The sequence below is a fragment of the Capricornis sumatraensis genome, chromosome 5 (assembly GCF_032405125.1).
Source record: "Capricornis sumatraensis isolate serow.1 chromosome 5, serow.2, whole genome shotgun sequence".
Lineage (NCBI taxonomy): Eukaryota > Metazoa > Chordata > Mammalia > Artiodactyla > Bovidae > Capricornis > Capricornis sumatraensis.
Window position 1 is genome coordinate 14,590,359 of NC_091073.1, and position 17,120 is coordinate 14,607,478.

Consider the following 17,120-nt stretch of genomic DNA (forward strand, 5'->3'; position numbering starts at 1 on the left):
CTAACATTTCACTTTTTTCCTACAGTTGTTTCCTTAACATCCTCTTCAGAAGGTGACCACTTTTGCTCTCTCCGGTTAAGCCAGCCTGAGTTCCTGGTTCCAACTGCCACCTCTCACTGGGCACCCTCCCACCCTGACCGCAGAGTGGCAAGCACAGGCTCCTCACTGCCGTCTCGCCTGGTCTCCAGCCCTCGGTCACCACTTTTTCACCCCATCCTCACCATATAGCATCAAGGAAATAACAGTGTTCTCTGCCTAATGGCAGAACTATTATTAGAAACAGACAGGTCCATTAACAAGTTCAGACAATATGATTTTCAAGATGCAGTGGGATCTTCTTGGGGAAGAGATTAGAGATAACAGAAAATATGAGGCACGGCTGGAGCTTTAGAGAGTGATGCAGGCCGAAGAGATGACAACTTGTAAGTCACCTCCCTAAAGGTCACAGTCTAAACTGTGAGAGTAAAAGAAATCTGCGAAGGGGACTCCCTTTCCCTTCCATCGTTCTTCCCTGTTCTAATAATCTTCCTTCAAAATTAGGTTAAAATAAAGGAGGCTGGTGGCTCACTTCATACAAAATTAACATTAACATCTGAAGTTAGGCTGAGGAGGTGAAATGCTAGTGGTGCTACTTTCTCTCTCCATCACAGCAAAGAAACAATACCAGCAGGGTAAGGCGCTTTCTGGGTACCTCTGAATCCCGGTCATCTCACGCCGTGGCTCGCTCCCTACACTGGGCATTTCCCCCAGTGCATACCAAGACATTCCTTTGCTTTCAAGAAGGTGGAAGCAAATCTTCAGGCATTAAAGATGAGAAGCTTCGTAGGGCACTCCATCTGAAGCATGAACTCAAGAGTCAGCCTGCCAGGGTTTAAATCCTCATTCTACTTACTGACTTGTTACCCCAGGCAGGTAATTTTGACCTCTCTGGGCCTGTACCTATCTTAGCTTTTATCTGTCCAAGTTTATTAGCCAGAAAAACACACAAACCTTACCCAAACAAGGACTTTACCCTGCAATCAGAAATGCGTCCCCACGGGAACTTTCGTTGTCAGCCACTCAGTCGTGTCCAACTTTTTGTGACCCCAGGGGCTGTAGCCGGCCAGGTTCCTCTGTCCATGGGATTCTCCAGGCAAGAATACTGGAGTGGGTTGCCATTTCCTTCTCCAGGAGATCTTTCCGAACTAGGGATCAAACCCTGGTCTCCTGCACTGCAGGCAGATTCTCTACCATCTGAGCCACCAGGGAAGACTAGAGGAGGGGGACTTTAAATAGTGTTTAGTACACTGGTTTTCAACTTGTGCATAAAATATTATAATATTTTAGTTCAAAATCTGAGCAAGTTCAAGCAACATAAAAGTATTTTATATGATTTATACGAACCCATTTGCTACAGACCAGAAACAAATAACACTATAAATCAACTATAGTACAAATTGGGGCTTCCCTGGGGGCTCAGATGGTAAAGAATTTGCCTGGAATGCGGGAGACCCAGGTTCAATACCTGGGTTGGGAAGACCCCTTGGAGAAGGAATGACTACCCATTCCAGTATTCTTGCCTGGAGAATTCCATGGATAGAGGAGCCTGGCGAGCTACAGTCCATGGGGTTGCAAAGAGTCGGACACAACTGAGCAACTAATACAATGTTCTTTAAAGAAAGACTTATACTAACCCAGACTTTCCCGAGATGAAGCGCGTCTAAGTTTCTGGTGTATTTCATGGCATTCTTCAGTTCCTCGAGTCCATTCCAGACTACCTTTAGCACACAGGCCTTGCCTGCTTTGTGACTACGGTCTGGGCTAACCTGTTTTTGATCCAGAGGCTCTGACATCTGCTTCTCTTTTTCAGGTGACAGGACATTTTGCTTTGTTCTACTTTGCTGCTGCTTTGGAGAAAGCAGTTTTACTAGCTTTCCATAGGTCACAGTGAAGCTGGGCTCCACATCAAAATATTCCTGGTCCCATGGAAATACATGAATGGCATAATGTTTGTGAAACACAGAAGTTGCTGATGCCTTACATATGCTGGGAGGCTGGGATTTGCATACTCTGAAAATATTGTCCAGAGGAACATCTGCTGACTGCATGTTTTTGAAAGCATTGATTTCAGTTAATCCCCAGGATGTGTCTCGTTTCTTCTCAGACCCAGAAGAAAAAATGCTTCCTATCACAGTCCATAAGCTTGGTATAAATGATGAGTCAGTTCTACCCTCTGATTCTCTTTCTTTAGACCCAGCGACTCCTATAGTATTTGATTGAAGTTGCTTGGTCTGAAGTTCTTTAGTCAACCCTCTTTGGTCTCTTCCATAATGATGAAATTTTCCAGGTATATTATTTGCTTCTGAAAATGTACTCTCTTTGGCTTGGCGGGTCTTTGGCTGAATCAGGAGCCTGCTGTCGGTTTCCAGCCTTCCGTAAGGAGCATCTGGTATCAGTGCGGCTGTACAGAAAACAAGGGTCATCAGTGTGCGCTGACCTCTGCTTTGGAGTCAATGCAACAATGAAGAGTAGGACAGAAAGTGTTACAACAGCACCTACCAATCTGGATAAATATGTGAGTCTGCTGATCAACCCAGACCGGAAAAACGGCTTTCGGAAAAACTATTCGAATCTGATCTAGAAGGTGCTGTTCGAGGGAAGCGGCATGCAGCTCCTAGAAATAAACAAAAAGGTCAGCCCCCTTTACATTTTGTCTATTTCATGTTTAGAAAGGAAACCTCAACTCTTTCTTATAAAGCAAACCTACTTGGTTTAGAATACCGCTCAGGGAAGAGAAATCTAAAGACTCCGATATTTTGGGGGATCAGATCAAGGTGGAGGAAGAGTAGGATGGGGAGCTCCCCTTCTCCCACAAATGTATCAAAAATATGTCTGCATGTGGAATTGTTCTCACAGAACATCTAGTGAACATTCGTAGAACATTTTCTAGATTTCCAAAAGGCAAAAAAATCTCGAATTAACTGTGAAGAACAAAACAAAGACAAAAAAAGAGAGAGAGAGAAAGGAATCTGGATAGGAGCTATGAGAGGGGAAAGGCTTCTGCTCCCTTGAAAGCCCTGTCACAGGTGGAGAGATCAGTGGGGCCCTAGGAGGGGCTCTGGAGTCTGAGAAAGAATAGCACTGGTTTACAGAGGGCAACGCAGGGACAGACCTGCACAGACGGTCAGTACTGCCACCAGGCCCTCCCCAGTCTGAGATGCTTGTCCACGGAGGCAGGTGGGGGCCGAGGCTCAGGCTTCAGAGGTAGAACTGGGGCGAGGACTGGGGTTGGCAGTATGGACAGCCCAAGGGGACTAGGATGTCACGTGACCCAACCAAGGGAATATGGGAATAAGCCTGGGCCCACCAGAGAGGTAAGGTGATATTGTTAGGGGGCATGCAAGGAGAGGCGCAGGACCGCCACAGGAATTCCTCTCCCACTGTGTGCTCTCAGGTGACAGGGCACCACCTACATGAGCTCTGGGGTAGGCACAAGCGGCCGCTAGCACCTCAGACTCCAGAGGTAGCTGCAGACCGCGGCAGGCGGTAGGCACTGCCGCCACCAAGGGTCCCATGACTGAGCACCAACTGCTGCCCTTGCCTTTTTGGGACTGTGCATGGGCCGAGCACCTGCACACCCCTTATCAAGTGGACAATGGACAGCACACGCAGAGAAAAGAGACAGCAAGCATTCAAGCCAAAAACAACCCTCAAAGAAGTGTTACATCCACACAAGCTATGCAGGGATGCCCTCACGTATAAACAGTCCTCCAAGGCTACAGTAGATGACCGTTTCTCCTAAACTCAGACTAAGAGAAATGTAAGTGAAATGAAGCAGCAGAGGAATTACTCCCAACTAAAAGACCAAGAGAATTCCCCTAAAGGAACAGTGAAACAGACCTCGTCAGTCTAATAGACACCAACTTCAAAAAGAGGTAATGAAAATGCTAAGGGAATTAAGAAAGGCTATCAACAGAAACGCAGATTGCTATAAAAAGGAACTAGGGACTATAAGGAGGAGCCAAGAAAAGTTAGAAAACTCATTTGCCAAGATGAAAGTTGAGCTAAAGGTAATGAATACCAGAATAAATAATACAAAAGAAAGAATAAGTGATCTGGAAGACAGAACAAAGGAAATTACACAAAACAGCAGACAGAAAGCCAAATGGAAAAAATTACAGCAATATGAGACCCGCTGGATACGAATATGAAGTGTGCTGATCTATGTCTAATATGTTTTCCGTAAGGAGAAGAGAAAAGGGGATTGAGAGTGTATTTGAAGAAATTACGACCGAAAATTTCCCAAACCTAAATAGGAAGCACAGAGGATCCTAGGCAATATGAATCCAAACAGACCTCCACCAAGACATACTATAATAAAAATAGTATATAATATAAAAATGGCAAAAGTTAAAGAGGATTCTAAAGGCAGCAAGACAAAAACAAAGAGTTAATTACAAGGGAACCCCCATAAGCCTATCAGCTGATTTCTCTACAGAAACAGTGCAGGCCAAAAGGGAGTGGCAAAATATATTCAAAGTCTTGAAAGGGAAAATCCTGCAATCTAGAATATTCGATCCAGCAAGATTACTGTTTAGAATAAGAAGAAAAAATAAAGAATTTCTCAGGCAAGCAAAAACTAAATGAATATACCAATAGTAAAACTATGGACATATTGAAAGATCTCTATATAGAAAAGAAGCAAGGAGATATAGAAAGGGAGAAGTCATGACTGGAAAGTAAATCATGTAAACTGGCTAGTATAAATATCCAAAAAGAAGGAAAAAATCTATTTGTGAAAGTGATGATAAATATATGCAACAGCAAAGGGATAAACATGACGATGTGAAAAAGGACATCAAAACCATAAAATGTGGGGAAGGACAGTAAGAAAATGCACATTCTTTTTTTTTTTAAGAATATGTTTTAGCAGATATGATTATCAGTTTAAAGCAAGCAGATATACAAAAGGGTTAACATACTTAAAAAACAGGGCAGTCACAAATCAAAAACATAAAATAAATGCACAAAACCCCAAAAGAACATAAGCATAAAGTAACCCACCAAACCACAAAAAGAAAGAGGAAGAAAAACAAAGAATCAACTGGAAAACAAGGTTTAGTATGGCAATAAATACATATGTATCAATAATTACCTTAAATGTCAATGGACTGAATGTTCCAATCAAAAGACAGAGTGGCAGTCTGGATTTAAAATAAAAAAAAAAGACCCTACAATATGCAGCCTATATGAGACCCACCTTATGGCAAAGGACACAGATTAGAAGTGGCGGCACAGAAAAAGATATTTCATGTATTGGAAATAAAAGGAGAGCAGAAGTTGCAATACTTAAATTAACATCAGACAAAACAGACTTTAAAAACAAAGGCCAAAAAAAAGAAAAAAATAAAAACAGAGGCCATGAAGAAAGATGGAGGACACCACATAACGGTGGAAGGAGCAATACGAGAAGGTGTTACGCTTGTCCCCATATATGCACCTAACACAGGAGCACCCAAATACACAAAACACAAGCTAAAGACGTAAGGGCTTCCTCGGTGGCTCAGTGGCAAAGAATCTGCCTCCAATTCAGGAGACCCGGGCTCCATCCTTAGGTTGGGAAGATCCCCTGGAGAAGAAAATGGCAAGCCACTCCAGTATTCTTGCCTGGGAAATCCCATGGGCAGAGGAGCCTGGATGCCTAGAGTCCATGGGGTCACAAAGAGCTGGACACAACCTAGTGACTAAACAGCAGGCGTAAAGGGAGAAACCGGCAGGAAGGCAGTAATAGAGGGAGACGTGAACAGCCCACTCACATCACAGAACAGACCTAGACAGAAAATCAGTAGGGCAACAGAAGTCCTACATGACCCGATAGAGCAGTCACACTTAATTCATATTTTCAGGACATTACATCCCCCCAAAGTAGAATATACATTCTTTTCAAGTGCACGTGGAACATTTTCTAGGACTGACCACACAGTAGGGCATGAACTAACCTCAACAAATTCAAGAGTACAGAAAGTATTTCAGGCATCTTCTCCAACCACAATGGCACAAAATTACCAATTAACCACAGGAAAAGGAATGAGGAAAAGATTACATAGAGACTACACAACTTGCTACTAAAAAACCAATGAGGAAATCAAAAGGAAATTTAAAAATACCTTGAGACAAGTACAATCAGAACACAATACAAAATCTATGGCCTGCAGCAAAGGCAGTTCTTAGAGGGAAGTTCATAACAATAAAGATCTTCCTCAAAAAACAACAAGAATCTCAGACAAACAACCTAATCTACCACATAAAAGAATTAGAAAAAGAAACAAAACCTAAAGTTACTAGAAGGAAGGAAGTAATAAAGAACAGGGAGGACATAAAGATTTAAAAAAAAAAAAAACAGAAAAAAATTTATTAAAACTAAGAGGCTGGTCTTTGACAGGATAAACAACATATACAAACCTCTGACCAGGCTCATTAAGAAAAGAGAAAGAACCTATATAAAGAAAATAAGAAATGAAAAAGGAGAAATCAACAAATCCTGCAGGAATACAGAAACCCGTAAGAGAAGACTCTGAACAATTAAATGCTGGGAACTCCCTGATGATCTAGTGGTTAGGACTTGCAGCTCCTCACTGCCACGGCCAGGTCCACTCCCTGGCTGGGGAACTGAGATCCTGAAAGCTGCACAACACGTCTAAAAAACAAAAACAAATTATATGCCAACAAATTTGACAACCTGGAAGAAATGGATCTAGAAACATACAGCCCACTGAAATTGAATCAAGAAATAGATCAGTTGAACAGACCAGTCACTGAAAGTGAAATAGAATCTGTAGTGATAAACCTCCCTACAAACAAAAGCTGTAACAGACCTAGATGGCATATTAAAAAGCAGAGAGAGCACTTTGCCAACAAAGGTCCATGTAGTCAAAGCTACGATTTTTCCAACTGTCATGTACGGATATGAGAAAAGTGAAACTGAAAGTCGCTCAGTCGTGTCCGACTCTTTGTGACCCCGTGGACTATGTACAGTCCATGGAATTCTCCAGGCCAGGATATTGGCACGGGTAGCCCTTCCCTTCTCCAGGGGGTCTTCCCAACCCAGGGATCGAACCCAGGTCTCCTGCATTGCAGGCAGATTCTTTACCAGCTGAGTCACAAGGAAAGCCCCAGAATACTGGAGTGGGTGGCCTATCCCTTCTCCAGTGGATCTTCCTGACCCAGGAATCGAACCAGGGTCTCCTGCATTGCAGGCAGATTCTTTACCAACTGAGCTATCAGGGAAGACCTATGGATATGAGAATTGAATTGTAAGGAAGGCTGAGTACCGAAGAATTGAGGCTTTTGAACTCTGGTGCTAGAGAAGACTTTTGAGAGTCTCTGGGACAGCAAGATCAAATCAGTCAATCCTAAAGGAAATCACCCCTGAATGAATATTCATTGAAAGCACTGATGCTGAAGCTGAAGCTCCAATACTCTGGCCACCTGATATGAAGAGCCTACTCATCAGAAAAGACTGATACTGAGAAAGACTGAAGACAGGAGAAGAAGGAGGTGACAGAGGATGAGATGATTGGGTGCCATCACTGATTCAGTGGACATGAACTTAGGCAAACTCTGGGAGATGGTGAGGGACAGGGAAGCCTGGAGAGCTGCGGTCCATGGGGTCACAAAGAGTCGGACATGACTTAGCGACTGAACAAGAAAGAACAAGCAAAAGTCCAGGACCAGTTGGCTTCACAGGTGAATTCTACCAAACATATAAAGAATAATTTATACTGAGCCTTTTCAAACTCTTCTAAAAGATGGAAAAGGAGGGTACACTTCAAAAGATATTCTATAAGCCACCATCATCCTGATACCAAAACCAGACAAAGATACATCAGAAAAGAAAGGCACAGGCCAGTATCTCTGTTGACTACAGATGTAAAAATTCTCAGCAGAATATTAGCAAACTGAATCCAACACCACGTAAGAGATCATACACCACTACTAACTGAGATGCACTCCAAATTCACAAGGATGGCTTAATGCATGGAAATCAATCAATGTAATACACCACAGAAACAGAAGGAAAGTCAAAAGAATGCACGGTCATCTCAACAGACCCAGAAAAAGCATCTCACAAAATTCACCACCCTTCCCAGGTCACAGCCTTGTCATAGTGAAGGGACTTGAATAACTCAAGTCCTGTCATGCAGGGCCACCCGAGACAGATGGGCCATAGCGAGGAGCTCTGACAAGAAGTGGTCCACTGGAGAAGCAAATGGCAAACCACTGAAGGATTCTTGCCCTGAGAACCCCATGAACAGTATGAACAGGCAAAAAGACGTGACATAGTCTGGAAGGTGTCCGATATGCTACTAGGGAAAGAGTAGGGGGCAATTACTAATAGCTCCAGAAAGGATGAAGCAGCTGGGCCAAAGTGGAAACAACACTCCAGCTGTAGATGTGTCTCGTGGTGAATGTAAAGTCCAATGCTGTAAGGAGCAACACTGCACAGGGTCCTGGAATGTTAGGTCCATGAAACAAGGCAAATTGCATACGGTCAGGCGGGAGATGGTAAGAGTGAACATCGACATTTTAGGAATCAGTGAATTAACATGGATGGGAATGGGAGAATTTAATTTAGATGACCATTACATCTACTACTGTGGGCAAGAATCCCTTAGAAGAAATGAAGGAGCTGTCATAGTCAACAAGAGTCTGAAACGTAGTACTTGGGTGTACTCTTAAAAATGACAGAATGATCTCAGTTCATTTCAAGGCAAACCATTCAACATCACAGTAAACCAAGTCTATGCCCGAACCACTGATGCCAAAGAAGCTGAAGTTGACCAGTGCTACAAAGACCTACAACATCTTCTAGAATTAACATAAAAAAAAAATGTTCTTTTCATCATAAGGGAAAAGTAGAAAGCCAAGAGATACCTGGAATAGCAGGCAAGTTTGGCCTTGTAGTACAAAATGAAACAGGGCATAGACTAACAGAATTTCATCCAGAGAACACACTGGTCATAGCAAAGCCCCTCTTTCAACAACACAAAAAGAAAACTCTACACATGGACGTTACCAGTCAATACCGAAATCAGATTGATTATACTCTTTGCAACTAGAAATGGAAAAGCTCTATACAGTCAACAAAAACAAGACCTGGAGCTGATTGTGGCTCGGATCATCAACTTTTCATTACATAAAAGTTCAGACTTTAAATTGAAGGAAGTAGGGAAAACGACTAGGCCATTCAGCTATGACCTAAATCAAATCCCTTATGGTTATACAGTGGAGGTCTCGAATAGATTCAAGTAATTAGATCTGGTAGACAGAGTGCCTGAAGAACTATAGATGGAGGTCTGTAACATTGTACAGGACGCATGACCAAAATCATCCCAAAGAAAAAGAAATGCAAGAAGGCAAGGACGTTGTCTGAGGATGCTTTATAAGAGTTGAGGAAAGAAGAGAAGCAAAAAGTAAAGGAGAAAGGGAAAGAGCCCCAACTGAATGCAGAGTTCCAGAAAATAGCCAAGAGAGATAAGAAGGCCTTCTTAAACAAACAGTGCAAAGAAATAGAGGAAAAAAATAGAGTGGAAAAGACCAGAGATGTCTTCAAGAAAACTGGAGATCTCAAGGGAACATTTCCTGCAAGGATGGGCACAATAAAGGACAGAACGGGTAAGGACCTAACAGAAGCAGAAGAGATTAAGAGATTAAGACAAGGTGGCAAAAATACACAGAAGAACAATACAAAAAAGTTTTTAATGACCCAGATAACCAGGATGGTGTGATCACTCACCTAGAGTCTGATATCCTGGAGTGTGAAGTCAAGAGGGCCTTAGGAAGCTTTACTAACAACATAGCTAGGGGAGGTGATGGAATTCCAGCTGAGCTATTTCAAATTCTGAAAGATAAAGTGCTGCACTCAATACGTCAGCAAATTTGGAAAACTCAGCAGCGCCCATAGGACTGGAAAAGGTCAGTTTTCATTCCAATCCCAAAGATTGGAATGCTGAAGAATGTTCAAATCACTGTACAATTGCACTCATTTCACACGCTAGTAAGGTTATGGTCACAATACTTCAAGCTTAGCCTTCAACAGTAAGTGAACTGAGAACTTCCAGGTGTACACGATGAGTTTAGAAAAGGCAGAGGAACCAGAGATCAAACTGCCAACATTCACTGAATCATATAGAAAGCAAGGGAATTCCAGAAAAGCACCTACTGCTGCTTCATTCACTAGGGCCTCCCTGGTGGCTCAGATGGTAAAGAGTCCACCTGCAATGCAGGAGACCTGGGTTCCATTCCTGGGTTGGGAAGATCCCCTAGAGAGAACAGCTACCCACTCCAGTATTTTGGTCTGGAGAATTCCTTGGAGTTGCAAAAAGTCAGACACACAGCTGACCAACTTTCACTTTTTTCACTTTCATTAACTATGTTAAAGCCTTTGACTGTGTAGGTCACAACAAACTGGAAAATTCTTAGAGATGGGAATACCAGACCACCTCACCTGCCTCCTGAGAAACCTGTAATATAGGTCAAGAAGCAACAGTTAGAACTGGACGTGGAACAATGGAGTGGTTAAAAATTTGTAAAGGAGTATGACAAGGATGTATACTGTCACTCTGCCTATTTAACTTATATGCAGAGTGCTGCTGGGTGTGCTTAGTCACTCGGTTGTTTCTGACTCTTAGTGACCCCATGGACTGCAGCCCACCAGGCTCCTCTGTCTTGGGGATTCTCCAGGCAAGAATACTGGTGTGGGCTGCCATGCCCTCCAAGGTGATCTTCCCAACCCAGGGATTGAACCCAGGTCTCCCACATTGCAGGTGGATTCTTTACCGGCTGAGTCACCAGCGAAGCCCAAGAATACTGAAGTAGGTAGCCTCTCACTTTTCCAGGGGATCTTCCCAACCAGGAATCAAACCAGGGTTTCCTACACTGCAGCTGAGCTACACGCTCAGCTACGAGGGAAGCCCTATATGAAGAGTGAAGTGAAGTGACGTGAAGTTGCTCAGTCGTGTCCGACTCTTTGCGACCCCATGGACTGTAGCCCACCAGGCTCCTCCCTCCATGGGATTCTCCAGGCAAGAGTACATTGTGCTAAATGTTGGACTGGATGAATCACAAGCCGGACTCAAGACTGCTGGAAGAAATATCAACAGCCTCAGAGTATGTAGATGATATTGCTTTAATTGTAGAAAGTTAGGGTGAAAAAGCTGACTTAAAACTCAACATTACAAAAATTTAAGGCCTTGACAGCCAGTCCCATCAGTTCACAGCAAGCAGAAGGGGAAAAAGCGGAAGTAGTGACAGATTTTATTTTCTTGGGCTCCAAAATCACTGCAGACGGTGAGTGCAGCCATGAAATTAAAAGATGCTTGTTCTTGGGAAGGAAAGCAATGACAAACCTAAACAGCATAGTAGAAAGCAGTGACATCAGTTTGCTGCAAAGGTCAGTATAGTCAAAACTATGGTTCTTCCAGTAGTCATGTATGGATTTGAGAGTTGGACCATGAAGAAGGCTGGCATTAAAGAATTTATGCTTTTGAATTGTGGTGCTGGAGAAGACTCTTGAGAATCCCTTAAGACTGTAAGAGATCAAACCAGTCAATCCTAAAGGAAATTAACCCTGAATATTCATTGGAAAGACCAATGCTGAACCTCTAATACTTTGGCCACCTGATATGAAGAGCTGACTCATTGGAAAAGACCCTGATGCTAGGAAAGATTAAAGCCAAAAGGAGAAGGGGGCAGCAGAGAATGAGATGGTTAGACAGCATCACTGACTCGGGCAAGAATTTGAGCAAACTCTAGGAGAGAGTGAAGGACAGGCAAGTCTGGTGTGCTACAGTCCACGGCGTTGCAAAGAGTCGCACACGACTTAGCGACTGAACAGCAACAACAGCGTGATAAAAACTCTTTCAAAAGTGGGTACTGAGAGAACATATCTCCATATAATCAAAGCCTTTTATGACAAACCCACAGCCAATGTAACACTGAACGGTGAAAAGCCAAAAGCATTCCTGCTAAAATCCAGAACAAAACAAGGATGCCCACTCACCACTTTTCTTCACCATAATATTGCAAGTCCTAGCCACAGCAATCAGACAGAAAAAGAAATAAAAGTTATTCAGATTGGAAGGGAAGAGGTCGAACTGTCATTATATGCAAATGCATCCCTACGCAGTCACTCAGTTGTGTCCAGCTCTTTGTGACCCATGGACTGTGGCCCTCCAGGCTCCTCTGGTCATGGGCTCCTCCAGGCAAGAGTACTGGAGTGGGTTTCCACGTCCTCCTCCAGGGGATCTTCCCCACCCAGGGACTGAACCCACGTCTCCTGCGTCTCCTGCATTGCAGGCGGATGCTTTATCACCAGGGAAGCCCATGTGCGGATGACATGATACTATATATAGAACACCCTAAGGTCTCCATACAAAAACTACTAGATCTAACAAATGAACTCAGCAAAGTAGCAGCATACAGGATGAACACTCAAAAATCAGTTGCACTTGTTTTATATTAACAGTGAAGTATCAGATAGGAAATGTAAGAAAACAATACTTTCAAACTTGGACCACAATAAAAATACCTAGGAATAAACTTGACCAGGGAGGTGAAAGACTTAGGCACTGAGAACTATAAAGTATTAATACAGGAAATTAAAGAGAATTCAAAGTCACGGAAAGACATCCCATGATCTTGGACTGGAAGAATTAATATTGTTAAATGGCGATACCACCCAAAACAAGCTACAAACTTCATGTAATCCGTACCAAATTACCCATGACATTTTTCACAGAACTGGAACAAATAATCCAAAAATTTATATGGAACCATAAAGACCCAGAAGTGCCAAAGCAATCCTGAGGGAAAAAAAACAAAGCAGAAGGCGTAAGCCTCCCAGATTTCAGACAATGCTACCACAAGCAAAACAATGTGTGTTGGTACAAAAACTGACATGTGGATTAATGGAACAGAATAGAGAGCCAAGATACAAACCCACACACCTATAGTCAATTAATCTTCAACAAGAATATAAGAAAATCAAATGGGAGGAAGTCTCTTCAGCAAGTGGTGCTAGGAAAGTTAGACAGCTGCATGTAAATCATTGAAGTTAGAACACACCCTCACACCATGCACAAAAATAAACTCAAAATGGCTTAAAGACCTAAATACAAAATATGACGTCATGAAACTCCTAGAAGAGAATACAAGCAAAGCATTCGCTAACATAAAACTGTACTAATGTTTTATTAGATCAGTCTCCCAAGACAATAGAAATAAAAACAAAATAAACAAATGAGACCTAATCAAACTTACAAACTTTTTCACAGGAAAAAAAACCAAAAAGGATAAAAAGACATCCTAAGGAATGGGAGAAAATATTTGCAAAATGATATAACTGACAAGGGCTTAATCTCAAAAATATATAAACTGCTCATACAATTCAAGAAAACAAACAGCCAATCAAAAAAAAAAAAAAAGGCAGAAGACCTAAGTAGACATTTCTCCAAAAAAGACATACAGATGGCCAGTGGGTACATGAAAAGATGTTCAACATTACTATTAGAGAAACCAAAAGCGAAACTATAATGAGGTATCACTTCACCCCAGTCAGAATGGCCATCATTAAAAAGTCTACAAATAACAAGCACTGGAGAGGGTGTGGAGAAAAGGACACCGCCCTACACTGTTGGGAGGAATGCAAGTTGGTGCAGCCACTGAAAAACGGTATGGAGTTTCCCCAGAAATCTAGAAATAGAACTATGAGCTGGCAATCCCACTCCTGGGTATATATCCAGACAAAACTATAATCCAAAAGGATACATGCACCCCTATGTTCAGAGCAGCACAGCTCACACGGCCAAGACATGGAGACGACCTGAACGCCCATCAACTGATGAACACGTAGAGATGTGGTGTCCACATACAGCGGGACACTACTTTCATTCCTTTGTAAAAAAGAGCTAAACAATGCCATGTGCGGCAGCATGGATGCAACTAGCTGTTGTGATACGAAGAGAAGGAAATCAGAAGGAGAAAGGCAAACACCACACGATATCATTCACATGCGGAATCTAAAATATGTTCAAAATGAACATATGAGCAAAACAAAAACAGACTCACAGGGAGAAGAGACCTGTGGCTGCTCCAGGGGCGGGAGGGGAAGGGAAGGGCTGGGGATCTGGGACTAACAGAGGCAAATTATCACGCATGGAGCGGATAAGTAACAAGGTCTTACTGTATGGCACGGGGGACTGTATACAACCTCCTAGGATAAATCACAATGGAAGGGAACAAAAAAACGTATATATGTGCATCACTGAGTTGCTTTGCTGCACAACAGAAATTAGCACAGCACTGTAAATAACTATACTCAGAAAAACATAAAAGACACTGATATTTTGAAGTAGTTTAACCTTAAACTTGGATAGTTCTCATTTTGTTTTCTTTACCAGTATCTCCCAATCATCTGCTGACAGGGGTTCCACCTCAACTTGCTGACAAGAGGCCACATGGGAACAAGGCTTGAGAAACACCTGGAAAAAAATTAAAGTATAAAACTACCATTAAAAGACTTTTTTATATCCCTGGAAAATAGGAACTTCTCTCTTTTACCTCTGTAGTTAAGTGTGTGTGTAGTCTTTTATTTGACAAATATTTATCAAGCTCTTCTTAGGTAGGTGCTGATATACTCAGCATTTTGGAAAAAAAATTTACAACTATAAAATAAAGGAAAATACATCCTAGCACAATACACGCTTTGTAAATTAAAAAATAGAAGGAAAACAATGATGCCATCAAGTCATGGTTTGATCTAGTATACAAGTACTATTGTTTCTAGAGGTTCTGCAACTTAACTTCAAGCCATGGTGCTTCTGGAAAAGTTAGTAACACACTGAAATAGAGATCAGAACCAATCATTTAGAATTATTCAGAAGTATAATCATTCACAGCTAAAAATATAGTGAAACACATACTCTGTCACTCCAGTCTAGAGAGACACAGGAAGGTTGGTGTCTCTCAGCAATCTGGAACCCACTCACTTTCTTTCCACTTCTATGGGCATTTCTGGGGATTAGAGAGTATAATCCAGAGCCCCTGAGGAGTAAATGCTCCCTCTAGCTTCTGTGGGTTGGAGAATTTCCCCGAGTGTCTTGCCCGCTCCCCAGTTGTTCCCCTCGGCGCCTCCCACATACACTACTTGAAAGGCGTGACTCTGAGCAGGCATAAAGCAAGCAGCTAGTGTCCGGTCAAGCCAGTCCACTTCCCGCTCCCATCGATGACTGGGGCACAGTGTCTTAGTGGAGCCGCTGCAATACATACAGGGAATGTGCGGCACATTAGATAGCAAATTCACTTTGAAGCAAGTGGGAATTAAAAACAAGCAGGACTGTTCAGGGTTCGGATAAAGACATCAAGATCAAGAATAAGATGATGATAGTTCTCGAAGAGAAGTGCCATATACTCAGAGAGCAGAATTATAACTTGCTATGGAACCCTGGGCAAAACAGTCCATTCCCTAGGTCTGTAGAACAAGGCAGCAAAGTCAGTGATTTGTCAGGCTACTCTGGTGCTAAAGTTTTAAGATTCCAGCAAAAATTTAACATAAGCGAAAGACTAGTGCTAGGCCAATGGCTTTCTCATCAGTGGCTTATTCTCACTATCAGAAACGTGCGTGAACAAAACTAGCCTGTGTTCAAAATAAGTTAAAACTTATTCTGAGAAACTGGTGTGTGCATACTAAGTTGCTTCAGTCGTGTCCGACTGTGTGCGACCCTATGGACTGTATAGCCACCAGGCTCCTCTGTCCATGGGATTTTCCAGGCAAGAATACTGGAATCGGGTGCCATGCCCTCCTCCAGGGGAGCTTCTGGGCCCACGGACTGAACCGGAGTCTCCTGCACTGGCAGGTGGGTTCTTTACCACCAGCGCCACCTGGGAAGCTTCATGAGAAACTGGTAATAGAAAGCAATTTAGCCCCTCTCTCAAATCTTAAACGTGTGGCACCCTAGACTTGGAGACTCGGTTTTGAAAATCGATTTCACTTCTGGGAATTCCCTGGCAGGGCAGTGGTGCGCTTCCCCTGCAGGTGCCACACATCTGACCCCTGGCAGAGAAACTAAGGTCCCACACGCTGCACTGTGCACCCCCCCAACCCCCGCAAAAAAGTTTTTCATTTCATACATATACAGAGATGCTCAATGCATATTATCTTAACACGTGGAAAGGATCTCTGATACAGTTTGTGGGGGAAAAACTGCAGAAAATATGTATGATCTCCTTCTTTAAATCCTAACGTTCGAGTGCGACCCCACAGTACACACTCATTCGGAGGCTGGGGTTAGAGAAAGGGAAAAACATTTTTTACTTTCAACTGTAAAATATCTGTACTGAATATGTATTACTTCTGCAGTTTAAAATATTTAAAAACATAAACTGGTGAATATGATAAAGTGGAGACAGACAGGAGTCCTTAAGCTTTGGAGTTTACAATCTAAGCATAGTAAGTAAACCTGAATAATTCATAAAGAATAACTGAACAAATTAAGGAACCTGGCAACTGAGTACAATAAAAGGAAGACTAGAAAATCAAGTAGAGAGGATGGGCGACTATCAGACAATGACTTAACAGAGTACATGACAGGCAGTACATATAACTTGAATATCTTAGACTGGTTACAGTAGCTCACAGGTTAGGTGTCATCTCACCTCCCTAAATCATGCATCTGAACTTTTATTTCTTTTGCTATATAACATTTTACAAAGTCATTGTCATCATATTTTGTGCTTACCTGTGCCCCATTTGAGAGTCCAAGTTTCTGACCAACTTGTCTGTTAATTTCAGCCACATTTTCACCTTCATCACTAAAATGTCTGCCTTCCACCCAGCTCAAGAATGCAGGTTGGTGACCCCAGGCTACTTCTATCGCTTGATTCTATTTATTCAAGAAATAAGAAATGGGGGAGAAAGGTTTTGAAAGTTTTTATATGCTTCTCTGGATTCACAGAAAAGGTAAACTACAACTGCAATCCACATGTACAAAAAGAGTTCTGTAGATAGCTGAAAGCTCTCTGTGATCCACCTTCATCACAGCATTTAAAAAGTTTGTAATCATTTCCAGTACCTAATGGCGATG

The 17,120-nt window shown here is 42.4% G+C and overlaps 1 protein-coding gene across 2 annotated transcripts in view; it reads right to left on the minus strand.

Moving 5' to 3' along the window:
- PEX1 (peroxisomal biogenesis factor 1) overlaps positions 1-17,120 on the minus strand; it is a 71,726-nt gene that overhangs the window by 47,745 nt on the left and 6,861 nt on the right. For both annotated transcript variants that reach the window (XM_068972985.1, XM_068972984.1), the window contains exons 2-5: positions 16,776-16,919; positions 14,436-14,519; positions 2,539-2,653; positions 1,674-2,440 (exon numbers count right to left, since the gene is read on the minus strand). In XM_068972985.1, the coding sequence (XP_068829086.1) occupies positions 1,674-2,440; positions 2,539-2,653; positions 14,436-14,519; positions 16,776-16,919 (1,110 nt within the window). The remainder of the gene's footprint in view (positions 1-1,673; positions 2,441-2,538; positions 2,654-14,435; positions 14,520-16,775; positions 16,920-17,120) is intronic.